This window comes from Mercurialis annua, linkage group LG2, assembly GCF_937616625.2.
Source record: "Mercurialis annua linkage group LG2, ddMerAnnu1.2, whole genome shotgun sequence".
NCBI lineage: Eukaryota > Viridiplantae > Streptophyta > Magnoliopsida > Malpighiales > Euphorbiaceae > Mercurialis > Mercurialis annua.
In genome coordinates, this window is record NC_065571.1 from 25,081,746 (window position 1) to 25,101,890 (window position 20,145).

General features: G+C 39.8%; 1 protein-coding gene across 1 annotated transcript; it reads right to left on the reverse strand.

Moving 5' to 3' along the window:
* Positions 1-17,875: 17,875 nt before the first annotated feature.
* LOC126668376 (uncharacterized) lies at positions 17,876-19,891 on the reverse strand. The gene has a single exon (XM_050361582.1). The coding sequence runs from the start codon at positions 19,889-19,891 to the stop codon at positions 17,876-17,878; it is 2,016 nt and encodes a 671-aa protein (XP_050217539.1).
* Between the last annotated feature and the right edge of the window lie 254 nt (positions 19,892-20,145).

Sequence of the window (20,145 nt, forward strand, 5' to 3'; positions counted from 1 at the left end):
AACCCAAGCGTTTCACCTTTTTAGCAATATATGCTAAACGTTTACAAACGTTACGAAACAAATTCAAGTGTTTCACCTTTCTAGCAATTTAAGTCAAACATTCACAAACTTTACGAAAAAAATCCAAATTTTTCACATTTTGAGCGATTTAAGCTAAACGTTTACAAACGTTACGAAACAAATTAAACCAAGCGTTTCACCTTTTTAGCAATTTAATCCAAACGTTTACAAACATTACAAAACAAATCCAAGCGTTTCTCCTTTTTAGCAATTTAAGCCAAACGTTTACAAACGTTACGAAACAAATCCAAGCGTTTCACCTTTTTAGCAATTTAAGCCAAACGTTTACAAACGTTACGAAACAAATCCAAACGTTTCACCTTTTTAGCGATTTAAGCCAAATGTTTCCAAACTTTACGGAACAAATCCAAACGTTTCACCTTTTTTGCGATTTAAGCCAAACGTTTACAAACGGTACTAAGCAAATTCAAACGTTTCCCCTTTTATTAGCGATTTAAGCTAAATGTTTACAAACATTACGAAACAAATCCAAACGTTTCGAAACAAAACCAAACGTTTACAAACTTTACGAAACAAATCCAAACGTTTCACCTTTTTAGCGATTGAAGCCAAACGTTTATAAACGTTACGAAACAAATCCAAACGTTTCCCCTTATTAGCGATTTAAGTCAAACGTTTAAAAACTTTACAAAACAAATCCAAACATTTCACCTTTTTAGCGATTTAAGCCAAAGTTAACAAATAATACGAAACAAAACCAATCGTTTCCAAACGTTACGAAAAAAATCCAAGCGTTTCTCTTTTTTAGCAATTTAAGCCAAACGTTTACAAACGTTACGAAACAAATCCAAGCCTTTCACCTTTTTAGTAATTTAAGCAAAACATTAACAAATGTTCCGAAACAAATCCAAGTGTTTCACCTTTTTAGTAATTTAAGCCAGACGTTTACAAAAGTTTCGAAATAAATCCAAGCATTTCACCTTATTAGAAATTTAAGCCAAACGTTACGAAACAAATTCAATGTTTCAGATTTTTAGTGATTTAAGACGAACGTTTACAAACGATCCGAAACAAAAGAAATGTTTCACATTTTTAGGAATTTATGCCAAACGTTTACAAACATTACGAATCAAATCCAATCGTTTCCTCATTTTCGCGATTTAAGCCGAACGTTTATAACGTTACGAAACAAATCGAAATGTTTCACCTTTTTATCGATTTGTGCCACATGTTTCCAAACGTTACGAAACAAATCCAAACGTTTCATCTGTTTAGCGATTGAAGCCAAACATTTACAAACGTTACGAAACAAATCAAAACGTTTCAGGTTTTTAGCAATTCAAGCCAAACGTTAACAAACGTTACGAAAGAAAACCAAATGTTTACAAGTGTTTTGAAACAAATCCAGGCGTTTCACATTTTTAGCAATTTAAGACAAACGTTTACAAATGTTATGAACAAATCCAAGCGTTTCACTTTTTTAGCAATTAAAGCAAAACGTTTACAAACGTTAAGAAACATTGACAAACATTAAGAAACAAATCCAAGTGTTTCACCTTTTTAGCAATTTAAGCCAAACGTTTACAAACTTTACGAAACAAATCCAAGTGTTTCACCTTTTTAGCAATTTAAGCAAAACGTTTACAAATATTACGAAACAAATCCAAACGTTTCACCTTTTTAGCGTTTTAAGATAAACGTTTACAAAAGTTACAAAACAAAACCAAACGTTTCACCTTTTTAACAATTTAAGCCAAACGTTTACAAACGTTACGAAACAAATCCAAACGGTTTCCCATTTTACCGATTTAAGCCAAACGTTTAAAACGTTACAAAATAAATCCAAACGTTCACCTTTTTAGAGATTTAAGCCAAAAGTTTACAAACGTTATGAAACAAATCCAAACGTTTTGCATTTTTAGCGATTGAAGGCAAACGTTTAGAAACGTTACGAAACAAATCCAAACGATTCACATATTTAACAATTTAAGCCAAACGTTTACAAACGTTATGAAACAAAACCAAGCGTGTCACCTTTTAGCAATTTATGCCAAACATTTATAAACGTAACAAAACAAATCCAAGCGTATCACCTTTTTAGCAATTGAAGGCAAACATTTACAAACGTTACGAAACAAATCCAAACGTTTCACCTTTTTAGCAATTTATGCCAAACGTTTACAAAGGTTACGAAACAAATCCAAATGTTTGACCTTTTTTGCGATTTAAGCCAAACGTTTACAAACGTTACGAAACATATCCTAACGTTGCACCTTTTTAGCAAATTAAACCAAACATTTACAAAGGTTAAAGAAAAAAATTCAAATATTTCACTTTATTAGCAATTTTAGACAAACATTTCCAAACGTTATGAAACAAAACCAAGCGTTTCACCTTTTTAGAAATATATTCTAAACGTTTACAAACGTTACGAAAAAAATTCAATTGTTTCACCTTTTTAGCAATTTAAATCAAACATTCACAAACTTTACGAAAAAAATCCAAATTTTCACTTTTTGAGCGATTTAAGCTAAACGTTTACAAACGTTACGAAACAAATTAAACCAAGCGTTTCACCTTTTTAGCAATTTAATCAAAACATTTAAAAACATTACAAAACAAATCCAAGCGTTTCTCCTTTTTAGCAATTTAAGCCAAACGTTTACAAACGTTACGAAACAAATCCAAGCGTTTCACCTTTTTAGCAATTTAAGCCAAACGTTTACAAACGTTACGAAACAAATCCAAACGTTTCACCTTTTTAGCAATTTAAGCCAAATGTTTCCAAACTTTACAAAATAAATCCAAACGTTTCACCTCTTTTGCGATTTAAGTCAAACGTTTACAAATGGTACTAAGCAAATTCAAACGTTTCACCTTTTATTAACGATTTAAGCTAACTGTTTACAAACATTACGAAACAAATCCAAACGTTTCGAAACAAAACCAAACATTTAAAAACTTTACGTAACAAATCCAAACATTTCCCCTTTTTAGCTATTTAAGCTAAACGTTTACAAACGTTACGAAACTAACCCAAACGTTTCACTTTTTTAGCGATGTAAGCCAAAAGTTTACAAAAGTAATGAAACAAATCCAAAAGTTTCACCTTTTTAGCGATTTAAGCCAAACCTTTGCAAACGTTACGAAACAAATCCAAACGTTTCACCTTTTTAGCTATTTGAGCGAAACGTTTACAAACGTTTCGAAACAAATCCAAACTTTTCGCCTTTTTAGCGATTTAAGCCAAACGTTTACAAACATTACAAAACAAATCCAAACGTTTACCCTTTTCAGCGATTTAAGCCAAACATTTAAAAACATTACAAAACAAATCCGAACGCTTCACCTTTTTAGCGATTTTAGCCAAATGTTAACAAACATTACGAAACAAAACTAAACGTTTACAAACATTATGAAACAAATCCAAATGTTTTACGTTTTTATCAATTTAAGCCAAACGTTTACAAATGTTATGAAATAAATCCAAGCGTTTCACTTTTTTTAGCAATTAAAGCAAAACGTTACGAAATAAATCCAAACTTTGCAAAATAAAACAAAACGTTTACAAACGTTACGAAACAAATCCAAGCGTTCCACCTTTTTAGAAATTTAAGCCAAGCGTTTACAAACGTTACAAAACAAATCCAAGCGTTTCATCTTTTTAGCAATTTAAGCAAAAAGTTTACTAATGATCTGAAACAAATCCAAGCGTTTCACCATTTTAGTAATTTAAGCCAAACGTTTACAAAAGTTACGAAACAAATCCAAGAATTTCACCTTTTTAGCAATTTAAGCCAAATGTTTACAAACGTTACGAAACAAATTCAATGTTTCACCTTTTTAGCAATTTAAGCCGAATGTTTACAAATGATTCGAAACAAAACAAACGTTTCAGCTTTTTAGCAATTTTAGCCAAACGTATACAAATATTACGAAACAAATCCAAACGTTTCCTTATTTTAGCGATTTAAGCCAAACTCTTAAAACGTTACGAAACAAATCCAAACGTTTCACCTTTTTAGCGATTGAAGCCAAACGTTTACAAACGCTACGAAACAAATCCAAACGTTTCACATTTTTAGCGATATAAGCCAAACGTTTAAAAACATTACAAAACAAATCCAAACATTTCACTTTTTTAGCGATTTAAGCCAAAGTTAACAAATGATAAGAAACAAAACCAAACGTTTCCAAACGTGACAAAACAAATCCAAGCGTTTCTCCTTATTAGCAGTTTAAGCCAAACGCTTACAAACGTTACGAAACAAATCCACGCGTTTCACCTTTTTAGTAATTTAAGCAAAACATTAACAAATGTTCCGAAACAAATCCAAGTGTTTCACCTTTTTAGCAATTGAAGGCAAACATTTACAAATGTTACGAAACAAATCCAAGCGTTTCACCTTTTTAGCAATTTATGTCAAACGTTTACAAAGGTTATGAAACAAATACAAATGTTTCACATTTTTAGCGATTTAAACCAAATGTTTACAAAAGTTACGAAACAAATTCAAACGTTGCACCTTTTTAGCAAATTAAACCAAACATTTACAAAGGTTAAAGAAATAAATTCAAATATTTCACTTTATTAGCAATTTAAGACAAACATTTGCAAACGTTATGAAACAAATCCAAGCGTTTCACCTTTTTACAAATATATGCAAAACGTTTACAAATGTTACGAAACAAATTCAAGCGTTTCACCATTTTAGGAATTTCAGTCAAACAGTTAAAAACATTACGAAACAAATCCAAATTTTTCACATTTTTAGCGATTTAAGCTAAACGTTTACAAACGTTACGAAACAAATTAAACCAAGCGTTTCACCTTTTTAGCAATTTAAGACAAACATTACAAAACAAATACAAGCGTTTCTCCTTTTTAGCAATTTAAGCCAAACGTTTACAAACGTTACGAAACAAATCCAAGTGTTTCACCTTTATAGCAATTTAAGCCAAACGTTTACAAACGTTACGAAATAAATCCAAACGTTTCACCTTTTTAGCGATTTGAGCCAAACGTTTACAAACTTTAGGAAACAAATCCAAATATTTCACCTATTTAGCGAATTAAGCAAAACATTGACAAACGTTATGAAAAAAATCCATACGTTTCACCTTTTTAGCAATTTAAGCCAAACGTTTACAAACTTTACGAAATAAATCCAAACGTTTCACCTTTTTAGCGATTTAGGCCAAACGTTTACAAACTCTACGAAACAAATCCAAACATTTCCCCTTTTTTGCGATTTAAGCCAAACGTTGCGAAACAAATCAAAATGTTTCACCTTTTTAGCGATTTAAGCCAAACGTTTACAAATATTACGAAAAAACCAAACGTTTAAAACGTTACGAAACATTTTGATGAATTGCGACCAGCGCTAGGGTATGGGTAATGTAGTACCAAAACCCGTAGCTAGCCTTTCAATTAACATACAAACACATAAACCTGCAGAAAACCAATGCTCGGGGGCAACAGAGACTTCAGCCTAAATCTAGCAGTTATAATATTCAACATTTAAAATAACATGCTTTCCAATAATGTTATTAAATAAGCATAACATATATAATCTGGAATAATCATATATCATGCCAGAGCAATAATTATTCAGTCAGACCAATCTGACAACAACTAGAATAAAATAAAGACGTCTAGTTACTAGTGCGGTCTAAGAATAAAACAATTTTACAGTTTATCAAAATAATAAAAACCTCCGAGAAAGTAAAGAACGGAGATCAACGACTCTCTCAAATCATAACCCTGGAAAAATTTGGAAAACAACAGGGTCCGATATACTGAGATAAGTGGAAAACCTTTAAAACTGTATAAAACATTTAATAACGATATTACGAATAATAGTTGGAACTCTAATCCACAATTCTAAATAATAAACATAATCTAATAGGCCTGGTCCCGAGAGCTGAGCTGCACCGAGTTACCACCGACCACACTTTACCATATCCATAGTCCCGAGAGCTGTGCTACACCGAGTTACTCTATTTGGTCCCGAGAGCTATGCTCACACCGGGTTACCACATTACCATAAATACCTTACCCAGATCATTACTGGTGCGCATGCAGTCCTAATGATGCCCATTAGGTAGCATGTTCCAACTAAGAGTCATAATATAAAAACATTTCAAAATATACGTACAGTATATATATATTTAATATTTAAAATAACAATTTACTTAATAAAGCGGTAAATAGTAAGTACAAACTCACAGCTTGCTAATCCACGTGATAACCGACAATCAACTAATCCGGGTTCGCCTTTGAAGCACGAACAGTAGACGGGTCTAGACAAATAAATAATTATTAAATACGAACCTAACTCTAGAGAGTACTAGACACCACATAGGACTAGCACAAATAACACGTCGGAATTAAATAATCAAAACAACACAAAAATACCCAAAGGGTAACAATGCACAATTATTACAAGTCTATTGAGTTCTCGCTTAAAATCTGACTTGCAAATATTATTTAATAATCTTTAAATAATAAATAATTTCCAAATACTGGGTTAGCCGAGTTACCAATAACTACCAAGCTAACCTCACTTGTCGGGTGACCCAAGTCTAACCCGACTCAAAACGTTTATCAAATATAAACCTGAGTTTATATATAAAATAACTTGATAAAATAATAATCCATTTTAAAAGCGGAACTCAATAACTTCAATTCCAAGTAACCCAAGTTACAACTATAACTTATCCATTTTAAGTTTATAAAAGTTTAGCGACTAAATTGTACTTTAGCCAATTAGGGATTAAACTGTACTTTAGCCAATTTGATATCAGAAATCAATTTAATTGCTTTTGTTTATAATTAAAACAAAATATAAAGTTACTAACCAAAAACTTACTTAAATAAGTTATAAAATCGTTCAGGGACTAAATTGTAATTTAGCCAAATTATACCAAATCGAAATTCGAAATTAAATATAATTTCTTGAGTAATTATATTAACTTAATTTATAAATAACTATCATTTTTAATATTTAATTTATAAATCAAAATAAAATCCAAGTTATTAGTAAAAGTTTAACATTAAGGATTTATTTGGTTTAAGTAAAAAGACTTTGGTAATCATATAGAGTATTTAACCATCCCCTTCATTCAAAACCAAGACAATCCCCGCCACACATACTCTTAAACCATAACTCCATTTTTTTTAACAAGGCAGTATGCATAACTTCAACCCGAGCTTATATTTAACCACTTTATTCAAACAATAACATGAGATTAAGGTTTCAAAGGTACACAAATTAACCCAAACAAAAGCAAGAACTAATCGGCATAACCATGGTGAATTCAACGAAGAACCAAACGGCAATTCAATACCATAGCATGACATAAATCAATCAATTCTGTTAACCCATCAAACAAGGATGCTAATTAACGTTAAAAGATCACAACCATAGCCAAAGACATTAAAAAGGGTCGGCAGTAACATCCTAAGCATGAAACAGTTCATAATAAACTCAAAACGATAAACCGTACGGCGATTGAAACGATATCGATAGCGTACCATTCAACAAAAACGAGGTGGAGAAACGTAGATATGTGAGTCTAGAATCTCAAGAATCAAACGGAATCAGTTTCGATCTAGAAACGAAGGATAACGATCACAAATATGGAATGCCGTTCATAAACAAAAACTGAAATTTGATGATTAATGAACCTTACTGGAACAACAACTTTGAGGGATGATTGCAGCAACGTTTCTCAGTAAAAATGGATGTTAAATATGGCTAGGGTTTGCTTGTAGTGTGGAGAATGGATTACGGTTGAATTTTAGGTATTTAAGTAGGTCGATTAGGTTAGAAACGAGTGACGAAACTGCCCCCACGTAAGGATGGAGCTGGTCTTGAACTAGACCAGCTGATTAAGGCTATATCTCGAATGAGACCAGCTGATTAAGGCTATGTCTCGTTCGAGAATTTTCATTCTCGAACGAGACCAGCTTATTTCAGCTAGGGTGTCGTTCGAGAATGAAATTCTCGAACGAGACCGGCCTCAATTGGCACAGGTCTCGTTCGAGACCTGTGTTGGGCCAAAGAAAATTTTATTTGGCCCATGGGCCAAACCCCCATGGGCCAACCAAACCCACATAAGGTTCAAACCAAACCAAACAAAAATCCTACACACAAACAAACGAACCACAATACCAAGAACGGCTCAAATTAATTTCGAATACTCAATTTAAAAATATTAAAAAAATTGCGGGATATTACATTCTCCCTAACTAATTAAAAATTTGTCCTCGAATTTAACACGACAAGCAATTAACACCAGAATAACACGTACGCAAATAACAACTATAGAAACCATATAAAAAAAATGCATCGTACCTCACGGGAAAAGAAAAGGATAGCGATTCCGCATATGCGACTCTGTCTCCCAAGTGCACTCTTCTACAGAATGATTGCGCCAGAGAACTTTGACCATCTGAATCTCCTTGTTCCGCAATTTACGCACTTGCGTATCAACACCCTCAACTGGCTGTTCCTCATACGATAACTCTTGGTCAATCTCAACGCTCTGAGGCACAATCACGTGCAAAGGATCAGAAATGCACTTCCTCAACATAGAAACATGAAACACAGGATGCACTAAAGACATGTCTGGCGGCAGAACCAGACGATACGCCACAGCTCCAATCCTTTCTGAAATCTCGTAAGGACCAATATACCTCGGTGCAAACTTCCCTTGAAACCAAAACGAACCACGCCTTTCATAGGCGAAACTCAAAGAAACACAAAATCACCAACATGAAACTCAATGTCTTTTCTCTTCAGATCAGCATAACTATGATCTTGACTAAAAGCAGTCTCTAACCTCCGTTTGATCAACGGTATCTTCTCTGAGGTAATCTGAATAATCTCTGCTCCCGAGAGTTTACGCTCTCCAACCTCCTCCCAACAGATAGGAGATCTACACTTGCGCCCGGACAAAGCCTCATACGGCTCCATCTCAATACTCGCGTGGTAACTGTTGTTGTAAGAAAACTCAATCAACGGAAAATGAGTATCCCAGCTACCCTGAAAATCGAGAACGCACATCCTAAGCATATCCTCTAACGTCTGAATAGTCCTCTCAAACTGACCGTCAGTCTGAGGATGAAAAGCTGTACTGAAATCCAACCGAGAACCCAAGGATTCCTGTAACGCTTTCCAGAACCTTGAAGTAAACATAGAACCTCTGTCTGAAACAATAGAAACGGGTACACCATGAAAACTGACAATCATATCGATGTACAACTGAGCCAACCTCGAAGCAGTATACGAAACCTTGATCGGAAGGAAATGAGCTGACTTGGTCATACGGTCAACTATCACCCAGATGGAATCGTACCCCTGTCGAGTACGTGGTAAACCAACCACAAAATCCATGCAATCCGCTCCCACTTCCACTCTGGAATAGGTAGTGGCTGCAGATAGCCAAAAGGTCTCTGATGCTCCAGCTTCACCTGCTGGCAAGTCAGACACTTAGAAACATACTCAGCGACATCCTTCTTCATCGCGCTCCACCAGTAGGTACCCTTAAGATCATGATACATCTTAGTAGAACCCGGATGAACACTATAAGCAGACTTTTGCGCTTCTTCCAGAATCTGGTCCCTCAAACCATCTGAATCCGGAACACACAACCTCGAACCATGTCTCAGAATACCATCCACAAAAGTAAACTCAGAATTACGGTCCTGCCGAACCTCCTCAATAATCTGTTTCAACTGTGGATCCTCAGCTTGTAAAGCTTTGATCCGATCAATCAAAACAGGTTGCACTTGTAACTGTGCGAACAAACCACCAGCCTGAGAAACCTGAAAACCATAGCCTGAAGCTATCAAACCGTGCCACTTTCTAACCATAGGTTTACGCCCAATCTCAGAAATATGAGCCAAACTGCCCGAAGACATGCGACTCAACGCATCGGCTACCACATTAGCCTTACCAGGATGGTACTGAATAGTATAGTCGTAGTCTTTCAGCAACTCTAACCACCTCCGCTGTCTCAGGTTCAACTCCCTTTGATCAAAGATATACTTCAGACTCTTATGATCAGTAAAAATTTCACAAGTAGCGCCATACAAGTAATGCCTCCAAATTTTTAGCGCAAAAACAACAGTTGACAACTATAAATCATGAGTAGGGTAATTCACCTCATGCTTCTTCAACTGTCTGGAAGCATAGGCAATCACCTGTCCATGTTGCATCAGAACGCAACCCAAACCAATACGAGACGCATCACAATACACTGTAAAACCGTCAATGCCAGAAGGCAATGCCAAAACCAGAGCGGTAGTCAAAATCTCCTTGAGCTTCTCAAAGCTCGCCTCGCACTTGTCAGTCCACTCAAACTTAACACCCTTCTGTGTTTGTTTAGTCAACGGTGCAGTTATCCTGGAGAAATCTTGCACGAACCGACGATAGTAGCCAGCTAATCCCAGAAAACTTCTGATCTCGGTAACTGACCTCGGCCTTTGCCAATCCATAACCGCCTCTATCTACTTCGGATCAACCTTGATCCTATCTTTCGACACCACGTGTCATAGAAAGGTAACCTGATCTAACCAGAACTCACATTTTGAGAACTTAGCATACAACTGATGCTCACGCAATGTCTGTAGTATAGTCCTCAAATGGTAAGCATGCTCCTCCTCACTCTGAGAATAGATCAAAATGTCATCAATGAAAACGATAACAAATTGATCCAAAAACGGCTTGAACACTCTGTTCATCATATCCATAAGCGCTACTGGTGCGTTAGTCAGACCAAAGGACATAACCAGAAACTCAAAATGTCCATACCGCATACGAAAAGCAGTCTTAGGCACATGTACATCACGGATCCGAAGTTGATGATACGCAGACCTCAAATCAATCTTGGAAAAACACTTTGCACCTTGCAATTGGTCAAACAAATCATTGATGCAAGAAAGAGGATATATGTTCTTGATAGTAGCCTTGTTCAACTGTCTGTAGTCGATACACAGTCGAAAGGAACCGTCTTTCTTCTTCACAAACAGAACTAGAGCACCCCACGGAGAAGTACTCGGTCTGATGAACCCGCTATCCAACAACTCATGTAACTGGTCCTTCAACTCCTTCAGCTCTGCAGGAGCCATCCGATACGGCGGTATGGAAATCGGAGCTGTACCAGAAACCACATCAATGCAAAACTAAATCTCACGGTCAGGTGGTAATCCAGGAAATTCCTCTGGAAACACGTATGTGAACTCGCTCACAATCGGCACACTATGCATATCACCAAATTCCGCTTCCACATCTCGAACCACAGCAAGAAAACCCTGGCAACCCTTGCCTAACATTCGCTTTTCCTCGATGGTGGAAATAAGATTCTTAGGTGTCTCCGCCTTTTCTCCCTGAAAGGAAAAAGGTAGATCACCTGGAATCCTAAACTCGACTGACTTCCCTCGACAGTCAATAGAAGCGTAGTGGCGCGACAACCAATCCATCCCCAAAATCACGTCAAAAGAAAGCACGTCAAGAAAAATCAAATCAGCACATAATTCTCTACCCTGAATAACCACTGGAAAAGAAGGATGAACGACGTCCACTACTACACCTTCAGACATAGGTGTAGACACAGCTAGAGGTTCACTCAAAACAGATTGTGTAATACCCAATTTTCCCGCAAAACAAGTAGAAACAAACGAATGTGTTGTACCCGCATCAAATAACACCAAAGCATCAGTAAAAGAAATTGGAATAGTACCTTGCACCACAGCATTTGATGCACGCGCATCTTGAGGAGTAAGAGCGAACACTCTGGCCTGACCCTACGGCTGCTGTTGAGAACTCTGCCCAGTAGCATAACTGTTGGAACCTCTGCCACCGTTACCACGGCCACCAAGACCTCTACCACCAGAACCACGGCCCCGCTGGCCACCAAAAGATGCTGCAGGAGGAGAATACCCTACACACTGTGTAAACGCAGGTCTCTGCTGCTGGTGACTGCGCCACACTGGAGTTAGACATCTGCTGCCCCAATGTCGGACACTCCCTAGAGAAATGACCTGGCTGGCCACAAGAGAAACAACCTCCAGGAGCTAACTGGCACTAACCATAGTGCCTGCATCTGCAATTCTGGCAGAACGGAATGTTCGATCCACCACAGTACCCGCGTCCTGAACCATGGTTACTCCCACTGCTGCTAGAACTGTACGGAGCACTCCTAGCACTATGCCTCACCTTGTTGTGCGTCCGACAACTCCCCCTATTGGCCTGAGAAGATCCGTTGTAGTAGCTTCCACTACCATGCTGCGTTGGGGCCTGCAGCCCCCCACTAGGAAGATCACTCTATCCCTTTTGATTCTGTAAAGGGTCAGAGTGTTGTCGCAGCGGGAAGCGCGGGTCCGGATCATATATTTCAATTCATAATCGAAATTCCAACAATCCGGATCCTAAAGTTGATCATATCAACAACAAATGGATCGTCGTATCATTTAGTAATTAAAGCACGCATCTAGGAATCATAAGAAGAATACCTATGCCGATTTTCCAACGATTCTTGTAGTCTCTAAAGTACGGTGACCTCAAGCTCGTCCACACGAGTATGCGCCCGATTGAATCCTTGCCTTAAAGTAATCTGCAAGAGTTCCTCTTGTCGAGCAGCCCTAAGCTCAAACTCTCGCCGCGATCACTACCTTGCTCGGATGTATGAAAAACGTCGCTAAGTTTTTCCCGTGATTGATGACTTTTTGAACTCCTTCAAGTGCTTTCTCTCTCTACAACTTTGTAGTGAGATGTGTGTTGTGTGATATATTGAAATGAGCAAGGACATGCTCTATTTATAGGCTAGAGCATGTCTTAAGAATGTAACAGCTTGCATGCTAGGTGTCACACACCAAGCAAAGGTGTTACCACCACAAGACACCTTTCATGTGGTGACATCACATAGGTGACATCATATAGCTGATGTCATCATATGACATTACATATATGACATAAGCTTATCTCATTACATCATCACTATGACATCATCATTCCATTAGCTTATGATTTAAGTATCATTAATTACACTAATTAATTACTGATGGTTTTGATGATCGTCTTTGTCACTATTGTCGCTGAGCTCCCACCTGCTAAGATTAACAAGTTAGAAGGATTCGAGCCGGTGTTGGCTCGAACACCCTCTGATGCCTAAGTCAGTCTCTGATGAGGTCTCAGTGAGAGTAGTAATGAGAAGTGAATATGAGTGTTACCTGGCTTAGGCTTCGTCTATATATACAATACATAGTCTTTGTATCCTAGTAGGATTGTTTCTCTATTGGTTTCAGTTATCTCTTTGAGATTTGCCTCTATCCCTGATCTTAAGGGATTTCGGTGTTATCTTGATATCTTCAGCTGTTATAGCTACGTACTGGGTCAGGGACCTGAATAGATCAGTCTCTGGGTCCATATTCAGGGCCGTTGTAGTGAGTCTTGTCCCTTGTTCTGGTCCTTTATCCATCATTTGTCCCTCCCGAAAAACAGTTTTGTCAAGTATTTATGCTTGTTTGTGTGACTGTTCGTTGGGTTAGTTATTTTGTTGGGCTTGGTTTTCGGCTTACTTACTTTAGAAGGAGCTTCCTGGGCCCAACCCGTCGTCTTTACTTGGGCGCTTATGGAGCTGGTTTAATTTTTGAAATTTCAAAATTGTAATCTTTCGAAATTCCCTGGACTTCCGCCTGTCGCCACGTTTCGCGCTGGTAACCGCTTAACGGTTCTCTAGCTGTTTCTTTTAATGCTCTTTTCAATTTTCCTTTTTCTCTTTTAACTGCTCCTTCTTCCTTCTCTTATCTGCTCTTGCTTCGTCTTCATTTCCTCCTATCTTTGGGTGTTTTCTTCCTCCTTTTATCAGGTAAATTCCTCTTTTCTGCTTTATTGGTAGTGTAATTGATTCAATGCCTCGGACTAGGTCTTATGTCTCTCTTCCCTCATCTGGTACGGCTGTAGAGCATAGGAACTCACTTGATAAGTTTACCTCCAATGTTGATAGAGAGACCTTGGCTGAATTCCGTGAAGAGTATGGTATTCCTCTTAGCTAATCTCTTTCTGTCTGCGGTTCTCGAGTTGCTGCTAACACCTTCATCGGTGACGGAAAAGTTATCGTCTATAAGGAGCAGTTGCGTTGTGGCTTGCGTTTTCCTTTAGATCCTCTGATCAAAGCCTTTATTGTAGATTATCAAGTTCCTCTGGTTCAAATCCACCCTAATGCCATTAGAACTCTTTGTTGCTTCGTTGAGTTGTCTCACGAACGGGGCGTAGTTCCTTCTCTAGGTCTCCTTAGCCAACTATTCTTTGTGTCTCGTCGCAACAATGAATTTTATGTTCGTTTAGTTGCTCATAGGGGTAAGAGGGTAGTTGAAGGTCTCCCTAAGATCACTAAATGTTGGCAGCGGTCGTTTTTTGTTGTCAGTCATGATGAAGCTTTTGTTGATTTTCCTACTGAGTGGGTTGATGATGCAGCCTCGTTGGCTTTCTCTCCCCTTTCTGCTACTGAGTTGGAGGTAATAGATTCCCTTGTTGATGATGCCAAAAGTTGTATGTATGATTGCTGTGATTTAGTAGATAAATACCTTCTGCGAGAGTTTCCTCATCTTGAGTTGCCCCTTCGTGCTGTGACTGAGGGTCCTCTAGAGAGTGAGGGTACCTTATCTCAATCTTGCCATAATTCTCCTACTGCGTCTTATGTAGATTTGACTGCCTCTCATGGTATGCTTCAATTTGTCTCGTTTTCTTTTACTTGATGTTTATTCATCCTTTGATTCGTTTGTTTTTGGCAAATGCAGACATGGGTGATAACTATCTTGTGAGCTATTTTGTATGCTCCCTTGCCGACTACTGCTACTACGCGATATGGACCGTCCTAGTTGGCTTCTAATTTTCCAACTCCGACGGCTCCTCTTCCAATTTCTGATTTCTTCAGGACTAAGTCTCCTTCTTCAAATTTCCTTTCTTTGACTCGGGCGTTGTGGTACTTGGCCATTTGCCTGCGATATGCCTCAGCTCGGACTGCTACCTGCTGTCTTCTTTCTTCGAGGAGGTCTAGGCATAGCCTCAGGGACTCCTCGTTGCGGTCTTCGTCTAAGACCTTAACTCGTAAGGTCGACATCCCAAGTTCTACTGGGAGAACAGCTTTGGTGCCATACGTGAGGCGAAATGGGGTTTCCCCTGTTGCTTTTCTGGGGGTGGTTCGATAGGCCCAGATCACATGATAAAGCTCATCAATCCATCTCCCTTTTAAGTCTCCTGGCCTCTTCTTTATTCCAGAAAGGATGGTGCGATTGGTGACTTCTGTTAGTCCGTTGGTTTGCGGTTGTGCTACTGAGGAGAATTTTGAGAGAATTCCTAGCTCAGTGCAGAAATCTCTGAAGCTGGCGCAGTCAAATTGCTTCCCGTTGTCTGTGACTAGGGCATGTGGAGTGCCGAACCTGTGACATGTTAATGTGTGGTTTTGTTTTGCTTTTGACTAAAGGAAAAATGAAAACACAAAATACCTGCTCATGACTTTGTTTGATAACCACTTCTGGATTTTTTACTTGTAATGGTGCTCATGGGTTGTACCTCTATCCATTTGGTGAAATGGTCGACTGCGACGACTATAAACTTCACTTGTCCTCTAGCTGGGACAAAAGGTCCCAGTATGTCTACTCCCCAAATCATGAAAGGCCAAGGGCTTCCAATAGTTGACTGGTGAGCGGCTGGGGTTCTGATGAGTGACCCAAACCTCTGGCATTTATCGCACTTCTTGACCATTTCTTCAGCGTCTCTTTTCATCGTGGGCCAGTAAAATCCTTGTAACATTGCTTTCCTATATAGAGTGACTGCGCCCTCGTGAGCTCCACATTCGCCTTCATGGATTTCCCGAAGGACGTAGTTTCCTTCTTCTAGTGATATGCATTTAGACCATGGGTGTGTGACTGAAGTCTGATACAGTGCTCCCTCTATTAGTGAGTAAACAGAGGAAATTCGAACTAGCTTAGCCGCCTCAGTGCGTCCTTCAGGTAGGACTCCGTCCGCCAAATATGCCATTATAGGTTGCATCCATGGATCAAGTACTGCGACTGGTAACACCTGCTGCTCCTCTACTGTTGGTGTCATCCGTTCCTCCTTCATCTGGAGCGACACATATAGCTGGCTTTTCACTGCGGCTGCCTTGGCTATTGCGTCTGCTCTGGTGTTCTCTTCTCTGGGGATGGGTATTATTTCCCATTGTCCTCCGTTCTTTTTGATCTTCTTGAGTTGTTCCTTCGCTCTTGCCATGTATTTCGCCATGTTTTGGTCCTTGGTCTGGAATTGTCCCAGAACCTGGCTAGTGACTAGTTGGGAATCACTGTGGATTTTTAACTTTTCCGCCTTTACTTCTATCGCAATTTCTTGTCCTGTTAAGAGGGCCTCACATTCTTCTACATTGTTAGCATATGGCAGAAATATTTGCTTGGGAAATGAATAAAACATGTTTGTACCTGCCACATTGTTGGTAGCCTTGAAGCTTAGGTGTACTGCGTACTCAATTGCGATTTTGTGAGGTCCTAATAAGACTATGCCTGCTCCGGCTCCTTGGTCACTGGAGGCTCCATCTACGAATAGGTTCCATGTTAACTCCTTGGTTGCTGAGTCACATGGGTTCTCTGTCATCTCAGCCACGAAATCCGCGAGTGCCTGGGCTTTCAAGGTGGTCCTTGGTTCGTACCTGATGTCGTGCTCTCCCAGTTGTACTGACCAACTGACCAATCATCCCGAAGTCTCAGGTCGATACAGTGCTTTCCTCAAAGACTGGTTTGTGCGCACTATGACTGTGTGTCCTTGGAAATATGGTTTGAGCTTTTTGGTGGTTATGACAACGGCAAGTGCGAGTTTGTCTATGGTTGGGTAATTGAGTTCTGCCCCTTTTAGCGTTCTGCTTATGTAGTAGATTGGCCTTTGCTCCTCCTCTTCTTCCCGTACTAGTACTGAGGCGATAGTCTCTCTCCCTACCGATAAGTACAGGTACAGGTTCTCCCCGACTACGGGCCTACTCAGTAGGGGCGGGTTAGTCAAGAATGACTTCAATTCTTCAAATGCGGCTTGGCAATCCTCATCCCATTTGAATTTCTTCATGTTCCGGAGCTGTTTGAAAAACGGCAGGCATTTTTTTGCTGAGGAAGAAATGAAATGTCCCAGCGCCGTGACTCTGCCATTCAACTTCTGTACGTCCCTCACACTTTGGGGGCCTTCATATCCATCACTGCTTGGATCTTCTCCGGGTTTGCTTCTATTCCTCGTTGGCTAAACAGATAGCCTAGGAACTTCCCTGCTTTAACACCGAAAGCACATTTTTCCGGGTTGAGTTTCATTCCGAACTTGTTCAGGACTTTGAAGGTTTCTTCTAAGTCTTGGGCGTGTTCCTCTGCTGTCAGCCTTTTCACAATTATGTCATCAACATAGGCTTCTACATTCCTCCCCAGCTGGTCTTGGAACATGAAGTTTGACCAGACGTTGATAGGTGGCTCCTGCGTTCTTTAATCCAAATGGCATGACTTTGTAACAGTACGTGCCTCGGTTTGTGACGAATGAAGTTTTCTCTTGATCCTTCTCTTCCATCGGTATTTGATGATACCCTTGCGCTGCGTCTATGAAGCTATATAGGAGATAGCACTCTGTTGAGTCCACTAATTAGTCTATGTTAGGGAGCGGGTAGCTGTCCTTTGGGCAGGCTTTGTTTAAATCTGTGAAATCGACGCACATCCTGTACTTCCCGTTTGCCTTCTTTACTAGGACCACATTTGCCACCCATTCAGGGTAGAAAACTTCGCGGATGAAATCTGCTGCCTCCAATACGTTTACTTCGTCTGCGATTATCTTCTGCCTCTCCTCAGTGAATCTCCTCTTCTTTGGACCTTGGGTACGCTCCCTGGGATCACATTCAGCTTGTGCGACGCTACTTTGGGATCGATTCCCACAATCTCTGTTGGTTCAGTGGCAAAAGACTCTACGTTCTTTTTTAGTATCCCTGTTAGTTCCTGGGCTATCTTTTCTGGTACATCAGTGCCTACATTGACAGTCTTGGTCTCAGTTAGGTGAAGTTCTTTCATAACGCCTACTGGTTCTGCTCCTTGTGACTCTTCCTCTTCTACTGCGTCTCCTGGGAACTCCTCAATAGTCAAGCTTTCATCTTCTTTTGTCGTTACTAAGCAGCATTCCTTAGCCATCTCCTGGTCTCCTCTGACTACTACTATCCCTGATGACGTTGGCATTTTCAAGGTCAGCAGTCTAATGCTAGTCACTGCTCCCGACTGGTATAAGAATTGTCTGCCAAGTATGCTGTTGTATGCCAGGGGAAGGTCTACTACATTAAACTGAGCATGCATCTTTTTGACTGGCCCTTCACTTCTGTTTCCCAATTCTACGTATAAACTCACTGTTCCTTCCGGACGTATTGGTGCCCCTCCCAGGCCTACTAGTGGGACTGAGGACTTCCGCAGGTCTGTTGCTGAGCCTTTCATCTCTTTGAATGCCTCCAAGGTTAATAGGTTCATAAAAATGCCTTCATCTACCAGTATCCGTTTTACTAGGTGATTTCTGATTATGGCTTCTATCACCAACGCATCGTTGTGTGGTCCCTTCACGCGATGTCCATCGTCTGGCCCGAACGATATCTCAGGGATTACTTCTCTTCCAATTGCGAACACCGTGGCCGACCCTCTTCTGTTCCTTTTCTTTTTCTGATTACTGTTGTAGGGCTCTCCTCCTTCTATCACGTTTACTACGCCTGCGACCTCTTTCTGCTCCTTGTTTTGTTCCTCTTTCTCTGTTGACTCCCCTTTCCTTTTGTCTCCGGGTCTGTCGTTGACAAACTTCTTCAAAAGTCCAGACTGAATTAACTGCTCTATTTCTCTCTTGAGGTCCCAGCATCTGTCCGTGTCGTGGCCATAGCCCTCGTGGAAACGACAGTATTTGCTCTTGTCTCTCTGGATGTCAGGATCCATCTTCCGGGGTGTGTTGAACATCACTCGGTTTTGTTTCATCCAGCTGAGTATGTATAATGGGGCTTTATTTAACGGGGTGAAATCGTAGGGTCTGTGCCCTGCGCCATATCGCTGAGTCCGTGGCCTTTCTTCTTCCTTTTTTCCTCGATATCTGGAACTATCCTGCTTGGTGTGCTCATGTTGTTTCGTGAGGGTTCTTCGGGCTTCGTCTAGTTCCACATATTTATGAGCGATTAGCATTAACTCTTGAAAGGTGGTTGGCTTTTTCATCAGGATCTTGTCACGGAGTTCTTCAAAATTTTTTCCCATTTTCATTGCTTCGATGGCTGTGTCATGGTTCAGGTTTTCGATTTGAACTGCTTCCTTGTTGAATCTTTCTACGAAATTTTTGAGGGTCTCCTGCTCTCCTTGCTTGCACTTCCTCAAGTCGCTGGAGCTCTTCTGCATGGTGATATTTGTTCTGAACCTTGCTTTGAATGCTGATGCTAAGTCGGAGAAAGAACTTATTGACCCTGCCTTGAGACATGAGTACCATTTTTGCGCCGATGCTTTTAACGTCGCAGGGAACACTCTACACAGTATAGGATCAGTTACATCTTGTAGCATCATGATTGTCTTAAACTTCGAGATGTGGCTTTTCGGATCTCCTGTTCCATCAAAAGGCTCAAAAGTTGGTAATATAAACCTCGAAGGAAACCTTACCGACTGTATCTCTGAATTGAGTGGGGAGTTTTCGTCCTCTCGCTCCTCCTCTGTTCCCTCGCCTTCCTTCTGATACTTCTTCATGGCGTTCTTAATTTTCTCGTCGATGTTGCTCCTTTCGTCTGATCCCTTCCTCTTGTTGGATGAATGACTTTCTGCGTCCTTGCTGTGCTTTCCTGGCATCTTGGTTCCCTTTGATTTGTCGTCCTCAATTACATGAATTCGACCGCTATTCCGCACCGCTGCTTCTACGACCTTCTCCTAGGCTGTCTTGTCTCCAAGGAGCGGGATTGCTCCTGGTCCCTTGTCTAGCCCATCCTTCTCCTTTTGTAGTACGGGCTCAGATTGTCCCCTTCTCGGTGCGTTTCCTCTTTCTTTTGCCTTAGTGACTGGGGGATCCTCTCTACGTCTGGTCTCTGCGTCAACTCCCTGGTTTT

Coding starts and splice junctions, on each gene's coding strand:
- LOC126668376 (XM_050361582.1), bottom strand. CDS start 19,891: ATGCCAGGAAAGCACAGCAAGGACGCAGAAAGTCATTCATCCAACAAG.